The sequence below is a fragment of the Streptopelia decaocto genome, assembly GCF_964273445.1.
Source record: "Streptopelia decaocto genome assembly, chromosome: 4".
NCBI classification, from domain to species: Eukaryota; Metazoa; Chordata; class Aves; order Columbiformes; family Columbidae; genus Streptopelia; species Streptopelia decaocto.
Genome location: NC_138658.1, coordinates 63,170,782 through 63,191,224, shown reverse-complemented (window position 1 = coordinate 63,191,224; position 20,443 = coordinate 63,170,782). Strand labels below are relative to the sequence as shown.

General features: G+C 36.1%; 1 protein-coding gene across 4 annotated transcripts in view; it reads right to left on the bottom strand.

The window, feature by feature from the left end:
* Positions 1-5,909: 5,909 nt before the first annotated feature.
* Positions 5,910-20,443, bottom strand: part of RAB28 (RAB28, member RAS oncogene family) — a 64,217-nt gene continuing 49,683 nt past the window's right edge. The window contains exons 5-9 of one of the 4 annotated variants that reach the window (XM_082051232.1): positions 16,125-16,228; positions 13,332-13,409; positions 9,277-9,488; positions 7,180-7,280; positions 5,910-6,261 (exon numbers count right to left, since the gene is read on the bottom strand). In XM_082051232.1, coding sequence (XP_081907358.1) covers positions 7,259-7,280; positions 9,277-9,488; positions 13,332-13,409; positions 16,125-16,228 — 416 coding nt within the window. In that variant the 3' untranslated portion in view covers positions 5,910-6,261; positions 7,180-7,258. The remainder of the gene's footprint in view (positions 6,262-7,179; positions 7,281-9,276; positions 9,489-13,331; positions 13,410-16,124; positions 16,229-20,443) is intronic. The other 3 variants (XM_082051233.1, XM_082051234.1, XM_082051235.1) reach the window with 3 other exon arrangements.

Genomic DNA, 20,443 nt, shown 5'->3' with positions numbered 1-20,443 from the left:
TTTTTTTTTTTTTTCAACTTGGGAGTGGCTTCAGTTTATACCCTTCCCAATGGACAGAAAAATTTAAGGAACGACACTGAATTTCCTGAAAGAACTTTAGCCTCAAAGGCATTTATTTCAATGGAGCCAGAATTTCTGTGTCAGCAAAGTATGCCAGAATGTATTTAACTTCAAATTTGTACTTAAATCACGTAGACTTCAAGAGAACTTAAATACGCGCTTAATTTTAAGCATATGCTTAAGTGCTTTTGGTGAATAGTATTGAACCACAGCATTCATCTCTTTGTAAAGGAGAGAATGCTTTCCAAAGAACATTTACTTCTCAGGGCACCGTGTGTGTCTTTTAAATCCTCCTTTGATGTTTCTTGGTCTACTTTGTTTTTAAAAGCTCACCAGAAATCAAAAAGGATTAGTAGGTCATGATCCTGCAAACTACCTGGTATGGATCAGCCCAGGAAAGGACAGAAATGGAGTTTAGCTAGCAAAGAAAAAATGTTTGCCTGGAGCGGTTTACAGGAGCAGTTTTCTGAGGCAAAATTTAGATAAAAACAGTTTGGTATTTTATTTTGCATTTATAACAGTTATCATTCTAAATAATATTTAAAATAAGTAGAAAGCAGAACATTGGATATTTAGCAGATCATACCAAGTAAAGATGACTAGTAATTTGTATTAAACACCTTCACCTACGCCAGTGATACCTTATACAACATAAGCAGTTTTTTGACTCATCCTTAACACTTTCCTGAACAAAAGTATAATTACCACATTTTGTTTTTTAAATGGGGACTTCAATTAATATTTTTATAAAATATTGGTTGTCAATATGACATGAGAGTAGAAAAAGTCTTGAAAGTGAAATTAAAAAAAAAAAAAAGAAAAATATCTGGATTCCTATTTCCACCAGAATTCAGTGTCAGTGCTCTAAATGTGGTATCTGAGCAAACACAAGCTCTTGACCTCAAATCTATATTCTTGTCCGAGGTTCATCCACTAGGATAAGGAACGCTGTGTAGCAGTTAAATACAAAACAAACCTGAAATTGGTACCTTCTGAGGTTTGGTTCTGCCCGGCCTTTGAAACAAGATTGCTTTCAGTCAATTGGTTATTTCAGCACTTGACATCACCCCCACATAAAACAAGGCAAATGGCCAATTAGCTAACTGGAAGTTTTCCAGTTCAAAATGGTGCCAAAATGAACGAAGATGAAGTGGAGTAGGAAAAAAAAAAAAATTAAAAAAGGAAAAAAAAAAAGTTTAAATTGGCTGAACAGTCAGCTCTCTATGGGAAGCCGAAAATAGAAGTCAGTTCATGGAACTCAGGAGCTTCACTATCTTCTATTTGGGGAAGATCAAACTTCGGCATTTGCAAGTTAAACAGGGATCCCCAAGGCTTCTAGAGAGTACTTTATAAAAAGAGGTTTTATATAGGACCTGTGTATTTTGCAAATAAAACTGTAGCACATTAAATTCTAATCACATTCTATTCATAGCATCTGAAATCAGAGTATAAATTTGCTTCCTACGGATAATTATCTGGACTGGAGTTTTAATCTCGTATGTATTCCATTACCCCTATGCAAACACAGATACATTTTTGCTTTTTATTTCCAGCAGCATTCAGCTATTTTGACATTTAAGTGGTTATGAGTCAGTTTTAAACCAAGACAGCCTAAAGAAATTAGATTATATGTTAAGCAGTAGGACTTGAACTGAGAAAGAAAAGAATACCGCATTGCAGAATAACTTCCTTGCTTGGGAAATAATGCTCAAATTCCAGAAGGAAAAGTAGTTACTCATGTCAGCTTTGAAAAGATAATTTCTATAAAACTCAATCCTGCTTTAAATACATCTATCAGGCCCCTCATGCAAACTGTTAAGCTACATCAGAAATTAATGCAAGCATTTTAAATAGGAAAAAACCTCCTGCAGAAAATTTCCCATTACTATAAAATTGTTAACTATGTTAAGGAACAGCAACTTAGTCTTCTATCCATGACAAAACATACACAGGACAGTATGGTTCTAGTTAGATATACCAAGATTTACTTTGACAGGGTTTCAGACGACTAGTTATGGAAGATTTTGTTTTGCTTTCAGTCAGCTGCAGTTGTTGGGCCAGGTGAGAGCAGTGACCCAAGCACGGCACAGGCACAGAGTGACACGGCTTCAGTGCAACTTGCTCTTCCCAGCGACACCTGAATCTTTGGTCTCAGAACAACACATGAAATAGGCACACCTTCCAAACAGTACTCTCTACTACAACTTGTATGAAAAGCTCAGGATCATCATGAAGCAAAGATTTCAAACCTCCTTTTGTGAAAAAGCACCCATGTTCCTAATACAGCTGTAAAAAGGAAAAACATGATTTTGACTTATTTAAATTGCCATCATCACCAAAAAGCAAAAGAATAGCAACTTCAAATATTACTACAATGTTTTTTCATTATAAAATTATTAGAAGATTTTGGCTACCATGTTAATTATCAGGTGCATTTGCCAGTGTTTACTCTGACAAGCAAATGAGCTCTGCATTTAAAATAAGCCGCCTGATCCAAAAGCCCTTTACTTCCAGTGAAATCCAAATGGTGCATTATGGAGCAGGTTTTTTTGGTAAACAGATGCCTAATGATGCAGATAGACAGCACCAACAATTTCCAAATTCCTCAAAAGAGAACACTTCATGTGATTTTTCTAGTAAACTTTTATGTGTCCTTTAAAGCATTTTTTAAGCTATTCTGGTTAAAAAGAAGCTTCGTGTGTTTTCATAACTTCTATGAACTGTCAAAAGAGCGATGTATTCTGAGAGGAGATCATGAACTCATCGCAGGTTCTGGCACTCACAGCAGCTGGTCACAAGGGAAAATACCTTCACACAGCTGTTTGTGAGAGACACTCAATTTGACCCCACCAAATTTTAGAACCACAAAAGGTAAGAAGTTGCATACACTTCAAACGTGTTAAAAGCACTGGTAATCTAACACACAGCCAGATGCAATGTACCTATTGGCATCCACCACAAAACAGAAGACTGACCCAAGCGAGAAGCTGAACTTGGAATCCAACAACTTTTAGCTGCAGAGCTGTTACTGAAATGATTAGTTACAACAGCTCCGAGCAGGCAGATCACTTCACCAGTGGGGATCTGTGTAAGATCAGGGCCTGAACACATTTCTTCCCTTCATCTGGCCTCAGCTTCAGGAAAAAACATGCTTCCCCCGGCCCCAGCCTGCTCCCCATGTCAATGGACATTAAGCATATGTCGCTTCGCTTTTGGAAAGTGTTGCATTATTTAACTTCATCACTTTTGTTGAATTGCTTTCAAAGAGTTCTCACCTTGCAAAAAACTTTTAAGTGCATTAATACAGCAGATGCTTAAACTCCACCATATGTGAACCGTGTGGATCAGCAGTGGGACGTTCCTCTCAGAAGGACACGGGCACAGGGCTCACACCCCCCCTACACAACCTCTCTGCCTGCATTTGTTTCTATCCCTCCCCTCTCAACAGAGCCCTTGCCTTCCCTCCAGAACAGCATCTACTCCCTCGCTGCATGTTTCTTAGTCCTCCAGAACTTTCTCTGTCCTTTCTGCTCAGGCTGCTGGAACTCAGGCCACAGCAGCCGCAAAGGCCCCCTGAACCTTCACCAGCTGCTGCAGCATTTCAAAGGCGGCCACCGCAGCCCAGGGTTTGGGCTGCAGCTGGAATCCGGAGGCTTAGGGTGGGGTCCCCGGGGCTGAGGAAAAAGAGTAAAGCTCATTTGTAAGGATTAAAACGTGGACAGGTAATGGATCTAAATGGGGTGGGAAGGGTAGGGAGAGGCAGGGAGAGTGGAAGTCAGTATACAATACAGAAAATCTGAGGAGGTTAAGAGGGGCAGCAAAAGGAGGGGCTGGGGCCACAGAAGACAAGAGATTCCTGGTTAGCGTAAATAATACACATGTATGTTAGGGAGGAAGAATGAGAGCAGCTTAGAAATGTAAACATAAATATCTTCAGAGGAGGTAGGGCTTTAACATAGAAAACAGTGAAAAGATCAATGGGAATAAAACACAAAAGGATGTGCAAGTCAAAGACAGCTAGGAAAACAGGCACTGGGAATAACAGATTGTGATGAGAGGAGGCACAAAACCCATCTGTGAAACAGCTTGGACTGGGACTTGTATTACAGCCTTCATACTGCTGGATTACACCAAATGTAAAAGCAAAAGTTTTTTATTATTCATGGTAATAATGGGTTTTGCATATTATGTTATGAAAAAAGCATTTTATTCTGAAAAGTAAGATTACAGAAGTTTAAGAGAAAAGCATGGTTTGTTTTTTAAGACCATGCTACATATTGCTTGGGAAGCAGGACTATGAAGTCAACTCACATGAACTAGGAAGAATGCTCCAGCCATCCAGCTGTGCTGAGCTCCACAGAGAGGGGACACTTCTCATGAATATTTGAACATATGGGCAGAGTTCAGGATGCACTAAGAAATCTGAGGGTGCAAAAAACTTACCACATGCTTCAGAAGGCATAAACTTATCAGCTACTTCAGTAAAACTGTTTGAACAGATGTTCTCATCTGGTGGTAGCAGAATATAATTCACTTCTCAGTTGCATTCAACTATAAGGTAAAGCTATATGGTGGGACACAAACTCCATGGCACAGGAGCAAAAACACAGACTGTAACCATAGGATAAATATTTCAAATTCACACCTATCTTAGTGTAGAACCATTTCTCCATATCTCAGCTTGCTGCTTAGAATTTCCCACATTTGAATGATACAATATTACAACACTAAGTCATTATCGTGTAGTTATAAAACCATGTGTCAAGCTGCATGTTGAATTGTTTAAAAACGAACTTAGCTTTTCAGTGAACTTGGAATATACCAATATAATAACAAATAGCACATCTTTACCATCTGCAATTTTTTTTAACATAGTTAAAATAGTTAAGCTATTTTATTAAACTATTAATAGTTTAATAGTTCCACCTATTAAGCACTTGCTTAACAGCTTAACAGGAACACTCAGTTGAAGGACCTTGTAATTTTCACTCGTGATATACAAGCTTCCTTCACTCAGCCTCATTAATTTTCCGAATCTCCAAAAGTTTTGTTGTACTTTATAAGAAAACACATTCTAGAGTTAAAACAGGAAACAATTGCTAATTTGGAACCAAGTCAGCTTATTTTTTTTTCTCTCCTTAGCTTTCTTTTCAGATGTGCCAGCAGAGAACTGCATGTCTAAAAGCAACTGCTAGAAAAGGAGCACAGGAAAAATGTGATGATCACAGAGCAGACAGCTTTTCTGTCATTTACTCTGAACTAGAAAGAAAAGAGTATCAAGCCAAAAGTCATTCAGTTAGTTATTAAAAATGATTGATTCTAATTGATCTATCAACAGTTTCTAATGCATGTTGAATATATCACTCAACATTTACAACCCAGACTGTTGACTGAGGTTCATTCATATTCATGAAGACATATGAGCATATCTACCACTGCAAGAAGTAATGCTGATGGGGTAACAAAAATACACAAAACCACTAGCATTTTTCAGAGCATCCATGGAGACAACCCAAGACTTTAGAAAAGTAACTAGTTTTATATTACAGCTTTATTTCAAGCACTGTTTCTTACTGGATACAATTTATACATTTTGCACTGTGTGTATATATATATATATACTAATGGAATACTTCCCAAATTATCCCTAGATAAAATATACTACGTGCTTAACAATATTCCAGCAATAGCTTTTCTGAGTTACATTTTGCTGAGTGGTAGTTCAGATCACAGAAGAAAAATTTTTAAAAAGCTTTGGCAAAATACCCTTCCATGATGATGTCTCTGAATGCAGGACTTCTTAATCCATTTTTATTCTGGTGTCAGACAAACAGAGAGAACAAAACATATAAACACAGTTATACTGCTTTATTCAAATATAATTTAAAAGAGTAGAGAGCTTAAGTTTCAAAGTGTGCGGTCTCACGTTTGAATTTTGGCCAGTCAAAAAACTGCCTGCTGCTCTCAACATACAATGCTGCAACACCTTTTTGAAACCTCTAGTTGCATTGTTGCGATGGTCATTGTTAAAACAAATTTCCTGGTAATCCCAGAGCCTATGTCAAGGTAGGAGGACCACCAAAGGTATCAAAACAGAGAAGAGTCTGGTCATTGAACTGCACACATTGAGCTTCTAGGAGGATTAACGGTTCTTGTCACAGGCTCCTGACTGTAGTTGACAATATCTGCCTTCACCACCCTCTGTCATAAAAGAAAACAAAGGAACAATCAGAAAATATAATCTTCATGTTGGCAAAGCATTCAACAGATATTTTCCTGTGAAATATGAAGGGAAAATTAGGCAAAGCAAATACTGTTTAGGGTTTTTTTCATTACCTTACAGAAAGTCTTATCAGGTGCTAATTCTCTTTCAAAATGTCATTTTATCCTTACCAAGCAGAAGGAAGTGCCTTGGCAGGTTTTCACACTACAAATGGAACATTGTTTTTTTGCAAAAGCAATGAATACAGTTTTACTTCCATGAAGACTGTTTTGTATAGGTATAATAAAACAATATTTGTTTACAATGACTATGGCACACAATTCTTGAAGAATAACTGCCTAAATTGTAATTGGCAACTGCACATAAGTTTGCCTTTCCATCTTTACTCTAAGCACTTCACAGGAAAATATGGGACAGAATTCAAAGCAGATTTCAAATATAACCATATTTCAAAACAGCTTTAATAGACACAGACTAAAGACTAAATTAATATGAAAGTGACCTCTGCATACTATAATATTTGTTTTCTAATACAAAATCAACAGATATTATCTATTCTATTTACAAAGCGTTTTATAAGACTGTTGGGTCTCTCCTATATGAGAAGTAAATATTCCAGTCTTGTGTCCATTCCCATCTGAGGCAGCTATGTAACATTTTGAATACACAGCACTGAAGGAAGTTCCTAATACAGTAACAGAAATTATTTCAAAAATTCTATTAACTGTCTTGTTATAAACACCACGTAATTGTACAGAGTTCCAAGTTAATACATTAAGCCTTACAAGTACTTACAGATACAAAATATATTTTTCCAATAGAACTTACTGTAACAGTTGTTACCTCATGTAAAAGCAATGCAGCTCAGAAAAAAAACCCAAGTTTTCCATCAATACCTGAACTACTGCATTGAGCAGACTTTGCTCTGGCAGTTGGAAGTGTTGTGATGTTGGTTATCTTCTTCAGGATATTTCACTAGTTCTGCCCTGACAACATGCTGTTAATCATGTATCAACATAATGGATAGAGGGCAAGGAGAAGAATGTGGAAAGAAAAGAGAAGGAAAAAAATGGAGAGATTGATCAGTAGTTGAAAAGAATGAATGAATGACATAAAAAGACTATGCAGAAGCAAAATGAAAATGCATATTTTTCAGGCCTTATGCTGATATAAGAGCAATACGTCCAGCTGAAAGCGGCACTATCAGCACCAAGGCTGCTTCTCAAGCTTCTTCAAGGACATGCCCTTGCAAAGCACCAAAGTGAAATGTTCATGCGTGCAACCAACAACAGGGTATTAAAGCAAGAGAAGGGACAGACAAAAAGGAAACAATTCAGTGGAAGAAAAGATTACAACAGCCAATTCCCTGAAGTCCAGGGTACTTAAATATTACATTAGTCATCTTCCTATCAACAATTGTAACAAGTGCATTAGGTCTACACATGCATCTTTGCCATTACTATCCATTTCCACATTTACATTACATTTCCATAACTATCACACTGTAACTAAATATATAATCAAAAACAGTGACATAAATTAACAACCTCACATCTAAGTGCTGCAAAGCTTTGATTTTTCTTTACTTCATTTAAAAATAAAAGGCTTTTCTTTTTGATCTTAAAGACAAACAAAACCATCAAAAGTTTTCTCACTATTAATACAGGGTTTGTGCAAAGGGGTGAAAAATTCATAGAACTATTACAACAAAGAAGTAACAGAGGAGGTAGGTCTGCTATGAAAGATACCCTAAACCAGTTTAATATTTTTTCTTAAATATTTCAACATTAACACAACATATTTTCAAGGTTAAAATTAATGGATAAAGGAATGAAAACTACTGTTTTAAAAGAAGCAACATAGAAACTGGATTATATATATAAAAACCATATATGTTAAAGATTACCTCTATAAATAAAACCTGTATGTCAAACAAGCAACAATAACTGAATTGGCTGGTAAGGGATCTGGATTTATTAGCTGCTGATGTACTCTTCTTGAGTTTAATTGATCGCATTCATATTATCTTATCTAGCGGACAACACTCATGATTTACTGGACTCCTGGCCTGATGTTATCAAGGGAAAGGTTGCCAAATCCCATGTAAGGCAGCAGTAGAGTTTTAGCATTAAACACTGTTATCTGACCTCACAGGACCTAGTTTCTTAATACTAATCTTTTGACTAGAGCTGAGGGGGGAAGAAAAAAAAAAAGGGAGCCTTGCAATCAGTGTGCAATTAATTGTTCCTCAAAACATTGGTCTAAATCCCATCATGTAAACACAGGCAGGTTAGTGACCCATCCTTAGACACCTTGTAGCAAGAAACTGACTATCATAAATGACTTGTATTTTCTACAGGAATTTCATCTAATAAGGATAAAAAAAATACCACTGCAACGCTTCTTTTATTAACTTCATGGTAATTAAAAGTTTGGGCTTCTTTGTATTAGTTTTTATGTCATGCATATCATTGCCATAGTTCAAGTCGCTGTCAATAACGAGAAATAACCTTTCTTGGTGCAGGTGCCCTGAATTCCAGATCTGACTTATCTACCAAACGTTTTGTTGTACAAAGCTGGCACATCCAGCCTAGTTTGCTGAAAACTACACATCACGTACAAAACTGCTAGCTCTTGCCAACGCCCAGGAACAAAGCTGTACCCCATGCAGCTTCTACACTATGGTTGAAAGCAAAAAATATAGAAAGAAAAACATTCGATTAGTAAAGGAGCTATTTCCTCAAATTTCATCAGACCCTTGCGATTTAAAAGGGAGAGTATTTTGAGGACTGAAAAAAGTCAGAATCTGCATTTTTTTTACTTTGGAACTGTTCCACTTCCAAAACATGCTCTACTTTCCAGTCACGCATAAAGAGTAATCTAGTTCTTTGTTTCACCACGGTTTTGACCAAACAAAGGTTTGATTAACAGTCATCTCAGCATGTTAACAGACAAGGTTTAGTAGCTCTAGCTGAGACAGTTTAAAAACTTACCACCCCCAAATGTCTGTGCTATTCCTCCGCTGGAGATCACTGCTGCCAAAGGAGAGCTGGTGGAATGTAACGTGTGCTTGTACCTCATCCGCTTCAGCACAAAGTCTGGCAGCTTCGCTTAAAAACAACTTTCGGCAGCAGTTTAAGCTAAGCTGCTCAACTTCACCCTGATGTGGCCAAGGCACATGATCACCTTCCATTTTCTGATTCTGCTGTGGGAGTGATAAATTCCAGCAAAAGGGCAGAAACATATAGCTTGGGTTGCATTAATATCTTAAACTGCTGCAGCTGTTTTCTAAAACAACGCATAGTAAGTAGTAAAATTTCTAAGGCTTGTTCTTGCAGTTAATTAACAGAAATTCCACTGTTCATTTGAAGGGGACCGAGAATCCCATCCACTTTTCACAAGAACTTCTGCAGTTCTGACAGTCATCAAAGCTCAGAAGTCATGAGTCAAGCCCCACAAATTCATACAAGTTAAAATAATGTCCTATTACTTATTTCTAACCACCTGTGAGTCACTTCTAAGATCTTCCTCGTGACTGTGACGATTATAATTTATTTTAAGCACAAGAAACATGATTTTCAGGCATAAAATAAAAAATGGGAGACATGGTTTTTAAGATTATTCTCAATATTAGGCAATCGGTAACAAGGAAGAAATGCATAACAACACCTAATTCATATATATGATTTCACTGTTGGCATCTCACACAAACCCAGTATTTCATCTTATATTTTCTTACCACCTAGACTGAAGAAAGACATCAGATGTTCTCTGACAAACATATTCAAGCAACAAGCTTCTCATTTTTCAAAATAAGGAAACCTCACATTACACAAAATGTGGAAATACAAAGGTATAATCCAGCGTATAAATATTGCACATTTGTAAAAACTAAAATGTATTTTATTATTTGTTTTAAAATTAAACCTAAGTCAACATTTGCATACTTACTCATGTACGGATGAGTCACATTACTATTGTGGTTTTTGTTTCTTTATAGCATTTACCTAGCATCCACCCATCTAATAGTCTACTTTTATAGGCCCTTGGCTAGAGTATTAACCGCCCAAAAATTTTAATATACACTGTTCCACAAGGTAAGGAAGCCCTGTGCTCATTCTGGAGATAGAGAAAAAAAACAAACAAACAAACAAACAAAACAAAAAAAAAAAAAAACACAAATAAAAAAAACCCCACCACACTAAGGACCCTGTACCTGTCACACCAAAAGTATATGATAAACTAGAAACCTAGTAATGGCAACATCATCTAACACCACCTCCTTCTAGCCAAGAGACCAGCTCCATGATTTTGAGAAACAGCATCAACATTTTACTTCAATTAGTCTTTTCCACTGCAGACTACGAAATTTCTCTCAAGAAATGTCCTTTTATTCATCTCCCTGTGAAGGTTAAAGTTTTCCTTCTCCAATTTTATGTAGAGACTTTACCTTTCCTGTCTTAAGAACTGACCAAGGTATTTGGATCCCCACAACAGTGAACCTTAAGTTACAGCTGACAGACACTCCAATACAATTCCCATGGGCTTGTCATTGACTTAAATTTGGGCCATTCCTACAGCCCACTCAAAACAGCGCCCTGGAAGGAAGCAAACGTCTTACTGGGAACAAAGAACTACTGCTAGGTTACAATAAATTCAAACTACTCTTATTAGCAGAACCTTGCAAAGTCAGGCAGCTGCTTTCCAGCTCTCACTCTTTAGCTACACACTTAACAAAAATTAAAAATTGTAATTACAATACCAAGGTAGAAATAAACCTACTTAAAGTCAACACCAAATTGACATAGAAAGTTACATATTCCTGAGTCAGTGCTATATAGAGGTTCTTACTTTAAAAACAACCTAAAAATAGACACTTTTTTAGAAAGCTACAATTTTCTCTTTAACTCCATTTCTTATATTCTCTTTTTGATTTAATTTATTTGCATACCTATGTACAAGCTTACACCTGAGTCACAGGAATACAACACCACACAGCACAGGGAGGTCTGAGACTGATGCTCCAGTGCTAGCTAAACAACCAAAGAAAAATTAAAGAACCCTCTATATGCTGAATTATTTATATGCAAATAATAATCACAGAGCTCAGAACAATAGGTGATGCCTTAGTAGTAAGAGATCACTGAAATGACACAATATTTCTCTGCCTATTAATTACAGCTTTTCAAAGCTCCCTGGTTTTGTTTGTTAGGTATGCACTATATTTTACCATTTTACTGTTTGCAATACAGTTTTTCAGTCCACCACTTCAACGCAGACTGTAAACACTGCTGTGGCAAAACACTTTCAGAAATTAAATATTTATTGTATATTTCAAAAAGCAGGAGACCAAGACATACATAAGAAATGTTTTGCCTTTCTTTTAAATAAACTTGTTGACTTATTTTGTGGTACTTGCTTAATGTGTATAGTTACTAGCACTGCTAGCATATTACACCACTAGAACAGCTACCTTTTGGTTCAATAAGTATATTTAAAATAAGCATATTGTAATCTGAAATGTCATTATATAGGAAGGGTTGCCTTAGCAGTATAAGCTTAGTTTTCAAGGTTTCTGAACCTGGATTTGTATAAAATCTTTTTGGTTTAAACCTACACACACAGTTTTCCTGGCAGGAAAATTATTTTTAGAAGCAGGAACTAGGAAGAAATAGGTGGTAAGAGAAAAAAGGGCTTACATTAGAAAACCTCTTGCTTGATAGCTTATTTGAACAATTAATACACTTTTGATCTCCTAGCTTTCACTGATGAAAACAAAGTGACTTGCAACTCTGGGAGATGAATTTGAGCAAGTATTCACACTTCAGTTAATTTACTTCCAGTTCAAATTTTTAAAAACAGTGAAAACATCCTTTCCGCACTAATTCGTAAGGTCATAAAACAATGTTCTCATTAGAGCTATTTTGCATACATCAATTACTGAACAGTAGGAACTGCAACAAAGCTCTGCTACAGTTCAGAGGACACGCCGCAGGGTTTTGCCATGCGTTCCCAGTGAAATCACTATATTCACATCCATAACGCACTGCTAACCAATATAAGACAATGGGGGACAACCTGCTTGACGACCTTCCCACCTACTGCTGGGAAACATTCTGCTCTCAGCACTGTCTTGCTGCAGAGGAAATGGCTGAACCTCCCCAAGATAACACTCATAATGCAAAGAACAAAACGCAAAACACAAGGGCAGAAATTCTGAGGTTCCTTTAGAGGGAGATTATTTGGGACTGGTACAGTGAGAAAAAAAAAAATTCAGATGCCAGGAAGCCATAACAGCTACAGGTCTGTCTGCTGCTGAGAATGGGTATGCTGAACCAGAATAGGATTAATTTCTCATCTGCACATCAGAATAAAATGGGAAATGGTGACTAGAAAGTCAATATCCCTTCCCCGAGGTAGATAGTCACTACCAAGGAAAGTACTCCTATGCTGTATTATACAGGCACACAATGAAAATTAAAATCTGAGATTAACCAAACACAGGATTTGACATAGTTAATTCCTGACTCTGTGACTGACAAATATTTTTCTGTATGACTACAATGAAGATTGACTTAGAACATTTCCACTCACAGAAGCTTATGCCTTCTATCACCTAAATTTGTAGCGTTCTAAAATGAAATTTGTTTTTAAATGTAATGAATTAAAAAAGAACCATTATCATAAAAAGTGTAACTGACATCAATGTACCATGATAAATGTGTATGACTGCCTTCCAAACCTGTATATGCATACATATAGAGAGGTTTTAATTTCCAAAACTATTTTAAGTACTATTTTTAAACAAACAGCTCTCAAACTAAAGTTTTTTCCTAATTTTTTTAACATGTTTTCTTGTTTCAGCAATTTTATCATGATGGATAAATAAGGAATTATTATATTACAAAAAGTTGTTGTGAAAGGAAATAATTGTCTTCTGAACAAGAGATGCAGCTTGCTTTAAAGGACAGCTATTAATTTGCAATGAGATTACTTTTTTAATACTAAACAAAATACTATGAAAAAACATGTATTTGTGGCAAATCACCTGTGACTGTTCCAACTCTGCTTTGTTTAATTTGATGCCAAGTATGTCAGCAGCAATTCTCTGAAAACACAGAAAGACCTATGGAAAAAAATTAAATTGCATTTAAATGATTAAAACCAGACATCCAGAGGTTCTTTCAAACATATCAAACCATTCTTGAACTGTAAACAATGAGATATACAAAATTATGACCTGTGCAAAACAGATCTGAAAATAACCTCATCTGGTACATTCAATTTTGTTTAAAAATTGGAGAAAATAACTCAACAATGGCACAAGGAATGAACAGTACACTGGATTGTTAAGCAACACTTCTCCTCTGCCTCCAGAGACCTAAGTTTAAACAAGCTTCTACACAACCAACCTCTCAAATACTACTCTCAGTGCTATAATATATGAATAAGGGTATTCACTAATGTTTCGCACAAGAATACATTACCAGTGTATTGTGTAACAGAGATGTAGGTTTGTGAAACTGAAAACAACAGAACTGTGCATCAACATCACCAAAATACTTACTGAAAGTGTTTGAAAAAGCCATTAGCAACACAAAAATCAAGCAAAGATACATTTGTTCTGAAGAGTCTTGCAAAACCTTGTGAGTATTACACTGAACAGAAGTTATCTAGGAAACAAGCAAGATGGTGCACAGCACGCTCCAGCCTAGCAGTGCTAGGCCTGGGACATGGTTTGACAGATAACATGGAGTGGCAATGCTATCTTCAGTAACTCCTTCACTTCATCTCAATCAAGTCCTCCAATCTTACTTTTTAGGCAGCTGCATGTTAAATGAGATTAAAGAACACAACAGATGTTAAAGAGGAGCAGCTTAAGCTTCCACTGCTGCTGAACACTGTTGTCAAGCTACACACTATATTTTATCTACATGGTTTTTCAACTGAGCTCACAAGCTGAACTGCTAGCGAATTTTGCTTTTCATCATGCAGTTGCCACCCCCAAAAAAGGTAAGGCCTGTGTAAGTGCTTTTATTCATTTTCAATGAAAATTCAAACAAATAACATTTACACAATCTCTTCTTACACCTGATGTGGTAACTATAAACAAATTAGTGGCACAACCAACAAGTCATGATAGCTTCCAAAATAATTTCTCTTTCTCTAACTACTTGTTCTGTTACAGCAAGAAAGGAAACCCTGGACAGGCTCCCCTGAACCTGCACCAGGCTCTCAGGTGTACTGAGCTACATCACCTGCCATGAGGATGCTTTGTGCACAAACATTCAGTGCTTTAGTTATGGAGTTTGACAGACAGTAAGACAATGAGCTACACTAAATCTTTCATCAAAGTTTTTCTCTCCTGAGGAGACTTTTGGGCTTTCCTACTTCTAAAAATTAGTTTTCGCAAACAAGTCTGCTGGAAAGATGTGAGCTAAACACATCAAATCACTTCATTTATCTTGAGTATTTAAAACTCCTCTAGTCTATATCCACAGTAGCAATGAAAAACCTCTTCTTAAATCACTGTCCAGGGTAAACACCCTGTCTTTCCTGCACAAACCCAAATACATGAAGGTTCTGAAAGGATAGATGGCAGCAAGAGTGAAAGAGTTAATTCAAATCTATACTGAAACTAAAAATGGACTACTGTAAACTACAGCTCATACCTTCTTTTGTTAGTAAATATTTAAACAGAGATTCCTTCATAATTTGTAATGTTAAATATATCAGCCTTATAAAAAGAATTGTTTTTTCTACATATTACCAAATCCCACAAAAAGGTTGTCTCCTTGAGAAAGGAATACGTTTTATCAGATGTACACCTCACTGACTGAAGTATTATAAAAGTTTTATTCTGTTACTAGCATAAAAAGCTGGAATTTTCACACTTTAAACAAAAACTTATGGCAAAGATTTAACACAAATTACAAGGAGACTCAGGATTCACCTCATTTGTAACAGCAGTATTGTTAGACTTTACAGAATAACTATTATCTTATAAAATTGGGCAGTCCAGTGAAGAAGTTTCATCAAGGATTTTAAAACAAGTTATTCCATTTGTGCTACAGAATTATATTTCCATGTAATTGAACATGGTATTTTTATGTTCTTGAACAGTAAGAAAGTAAAATTTGTTCCAGTAAACAGGAGACAGACACAGGGCTGTTTTATGGGAATGACAAAGTCATTAGGCATGTAAGAGAAATCAAGCAAAACAATATAGTGTGATTTAATTTGACTGATACAGTCAACTGAAAAAGAACCTTTTCTTCCATAGGCTTCCAACTAAAACAAATAACCCAGCTTGGAGTCAAAAGATTGTTCAAAAGTATGCTTTGCAAAGCACTACAAACACCAGAATGTTCAAATTTCAATGGACCTGCAGACAGTGTGTGTCTCATGGCTCAGTACCCACATTAAAAACTTTGATCACAACACAGTTTTGTGACATTATCAACTGTTGAAAGTTTCTGTATTGATGGCCTATGGATGAGACTCCACCTGGACTGAAGGAATACATTAACTACAGGCTGACAGCAAATAGAGATCTAGCTGGTCTCAGTTCTCATGGTGATGTATAAGCTAGACCACTTCTATATTAAAATCTATACCTCAAACCGCAAATCAGATGAGAAGCCACTGCAGTTAATAAAGAACATATACACTAATACAAAGATCTGTTTTTCAGGCAAGCAGGTAGGCAAGAAGGACATGCAGCAGCCAAAGTTCTCAGTGGTTTGATATGTGAAGTAGAATAGAACAGTTACATCATATCCCAGAACAATGGCTTTCTTAACAAAAAGACATCTACAAGGATTTGGATTTTCTTACTTACAGAATCTCCTGTCTTGGCCGACACGAAGTGGCTACTGAAATTGTTTTCCTGACAAAACCGCTGGTGCTTGTCGACTTTCACTGTGCGCATATGCTCCAAGTCAACTAAAAATAAGTTGAAAAAAGGTAAAATTACTACAATGGAGCCCATTTAGTTACCCGTCTTAGAAACTGTTCATTGGAAACACATTAGATGTAATTTTTGCCTTTACAGATGTATGCAAATACAAGTTTGTTTCTTTTTATAATCATCTGCCAAAATAGAAATAACTAATTGCCCCAGATTCATTTTGTTTGCAAAACTAAAATAAAACCACAATTAAAATTATATGGTCAAATTCAAAAAATTCACATCTGAAACGAAGGACAAATTTACTTCCAGATACACACAAGAAATTTGTAACAACTTTTCTACTAACTACCTACAAAAACCTGAGACAAAACTAAATTTTGCGCATTCTCTTTGCAAGCATGATGCATATTGGAGATTACAGTGTAATCTAAAGACTTTTACAAAATGGAGTCCACCAAGCACATCTGAATCTACATATTTTTTCTAAGTAAAATAGTAAACAAGTTAAAAAGAATTTTATTGCAGAACACGGTAGAGCAAAAGCATTCACTGTAATAAAAAATGAGCTGAGTGAAACCATTGAGGCATAGTTACTTGTACACAAAGTTTTCAATTCCACAAAGGTATGGTTCAGAAAATTTTAAAAAGTAAAATACATATTTCAAGAGTCACACACATTTTCATTTTTATCATTTTACAACCCTTGGAAGCAGAACAAAGTTTTCAAATGGTATTTTATGTTGCAAAGCACTGGTTGCTTCCAAAACAACATGGAACTCGAGCCTTGCACAGGTTTTATTGTGTACATTCCAGTTTCTCCAAATCTGATCCTAAGGTAACTGGAAACTATATTGAACAGTTTCTCTTTTTATTGCATTACAGTTCCTATAAGGGTGTTGACTCAATGCTGTCAAATTATAAGGCAAATATATTCAGAAGGATTTAAGGACAACCAGCCTCTTTGACTCAATACAGGAAAAAAAACTTAAACTGATTTCCTGAGGAAGGGACCCAACTGACTTGTAAAAACTTGTAAATTTGCAAATCTAGTAAGCCTGTATAATAGTGTCATTTGATTATCAGTTGAAAAAATGCTCTCCTACTACATAAAAGGCTTTATTTTAAAATGATATTGGAGGTCTTTAATTTGTAGGCTCTGGAGATTTTCTCTTGGAGATTTTTAGTCTAACAGGGGATTCCTACACCCCATTTATACTGCTTACCTTGGTTAATGTGGAGTTTTTGCCACATATTACTGTTCCTTGCACATCAGTAAGGCCTTGTTTATAAGAGCAGGCCTAAAATCATCCAGTTACCACAGGCATTAATTTGTGAAGGACTAAAATACTAAGTTATTAACACTAACGTTTGAAGCACAGTTTTTCATAATACTAAATGCAGAATAAATAGTTTTATAAAAAACAGGAAGAACAAATGCATTTACAAAGACAGAACTCAAAGTTGATAACAATTTTGTTAAAAACTTACGCAGTCTGTGTAACAGTTAGTTAACTTTTTTCTCTGCAAAATAACTACCAGAAGAGAGCCTCTGCTGAAATGCTTTTAAGAATAAAATACAGCATACTGCCTAAACCCTGTCATTATTAGCTATTATTTTTATTCTTCACATATTAGCTTTAAGTGCAGCTTGGAAAACACAACAGTGAGATTACTCTTTTGGGAAAAATTAAATAGTTTTTTTTAAATTTTTATCTGACAAGCTCTTAAAGCAACCTTAACCCCAGCTCCAAATTTTACTCACTGTACCCAAAATGTACACATGATTGCAATAAAAATAGGTAGATAGATAGACAGCATTTACACTGCATCCCTCTAAAATACCATGGCATGCTTATGAAAGTCCATAAATACAAGCTTCCAAGTTACAATCTCTCTCATACTCTCCCAGGAAGGAAAGAATAGGGAGTGGAAAAAAACAACAGCATGCTGAAAGCTTGATGAATTTTCAGAAAGAAAATGCCACTGCCATATTGGAAATCATATCCTCAAGTGCCTTCTATCTTCTATTTGAAGAAACATCAAGAATAATATATGGTCAGTGGAGTGTATAATTCACTACAGTTGAGAAATTAAAAGCACACAAGATCCTAGAATCTAGCAGACTTAAACTGAAAATCAAAGTGAAATCATGTTTCTGAATTTTGTGTAATTCTCTGTCCCTCTCCCCAGTTACAAGTATTTAACCTTGTGCCTTCTGAATTAGGGGCAGCCTGCTGTGAACTGTATGATCACTTGTACACCAGATAACTGCACCATAACTGTCCATGTGCACACTCGCCCACTGTAAATGCAAGGCCATTCATGTCACATTAGCTCTCAATGAAAGAGGGCACAGTTTTAGTACAAGAAAAGGGTTTCAAGCGTTAATAAATATTTAACTATAAAAAGGTGCAGTTTCCAGTCAATGAAAGACAACTATGCTAACTCAAATTACTTTGCATTGCCACAGGCTAAAGGCACAATCACAGACAGTTACTGAAAATCAGCTAAAATACAGTGAATAATTACCCTCCAGTCCTTTTTTTTTTTTGACATTGGTCAGCCTGACAGGCAGAATTCTTAGCACACCAGGAGATAAGTCTTGTCCAGCTTTTGTTTAGACATCACAGCAAAAAGACTTTAAGGAGGGATTTGGAGGAGAAAAGTGATTTTCTAAGAAGATGTTTATAAGGAATGCAGGGACTTTATAGAAAGAAAACTAACAGTTGGCCAATGTGGGCTCATATGATGAGCCAATTAACAGCAGGAATAGATATTTCAGGATGAAGGATGATACTAGAATGCATTTAAGCCATGAAAAGTTTAAAGGCAAAGACAAATAAGTTTTGGATAGAAAGAGAATCAGATACATAAATACGGTTTGATTTTACAAACCAGGAAAATGATCATTTGGAATGACTAAATGACTAGATAACATTGCATTGGCCAAGAAAAAGGAATTACTGAAATTAAGATGCAAAATAAGAACATTTTTAACAGTGGTAATGGTTATGATAGGCCATATCTAACAAAGGTCTCAAAGAAAGAGTCTGCAAGATTTGGACACACATCGAACACAAACATTTAGAGAAAGGCCCAACGTGAAGTTTACGTGCCAGATACTACAGTCATCCTCCTCATCTGAAGGGAATGAGAAAGAAGACAATGGCAGGAGACAATTAAAAGCTCAATTTTTACCAAGTAGAATTTAAATTGATGGCTAGAAATTCACAATGGGATGACAAAGAGACATGCGGATTTTTATTTTGAAAAGTGAAAGAAGAGGTATAACTATTTGTAAATGGTGAAAGTCTAAAGCACATGAATGTTACACATCGGTACTTAAAAGTGCTTGGATACAAGCTCTGCTATCTACATGAATAAATTCTGTTTTCTGATCATGAAAAGCTAAAAGTAACCCCAAGATGTGTAAATTTTACAGACTGCAGTAAGAGCATTTATTTGTTCTACCATATCTAAAATTCTAAAGGTCTTAAAAATGGGACCAACAGGAATGGCAGTTAAAGTTAGCAAAGCAACAGTTAAAACGTCAAATGAGTACAAGAACTTCGCTAATTCTTTGACAATACAGGAACCACTTAGTATATTTGTGTTAAACTGCATACTTAAATAACTACATGAAAATTTAAAACAGAAGAAGCAGAAGGACATCACGAGCAATGGCAGAGAGAGATTAAGTCACAGTATTGTTTCACTGACTGGCCTGATGAGGACACAAAAAGGGGCTCATCAGCCCCCAAAGGTCCCTTTCTAGAAAAAGCATCCAAAAGATGGGCTGCTGCCATTTGCTCATTTTTATGTCTGAAGTACACGCTAAAAAACTTGTGTGACAAATACCAAAAACCCCCAAGGTTGCCAGATATTCTCCAAAAATTATCTCCGTTGTCTTAGTTGTCCTGTTCTGCAACTCTCTTTCTACCTAACCAGTCAAGAGTTCAACCTTTTGATTCTCTGGAATCAAACCAAACATTCACCATTAAGCTTGTCTGGGTGGGAAGAGTCATTTCAATCAAAGCTAGTAAGATAAATTGTTGCTCCATAGCTAACAGATCTATCCGCATTTGGATGTACAGGTATCCCATAAAGATACTAGCACAACAAAAATAGATTAGGAACTTCAGTAATTCCGACATAAATTGCATGAAGTCAGACAGATCCAAGTGAAAAAAAACTCACCTCGTAGATTAAACCAGCACCGGTCAGCATCTGCTGTACCAAAACCAGGT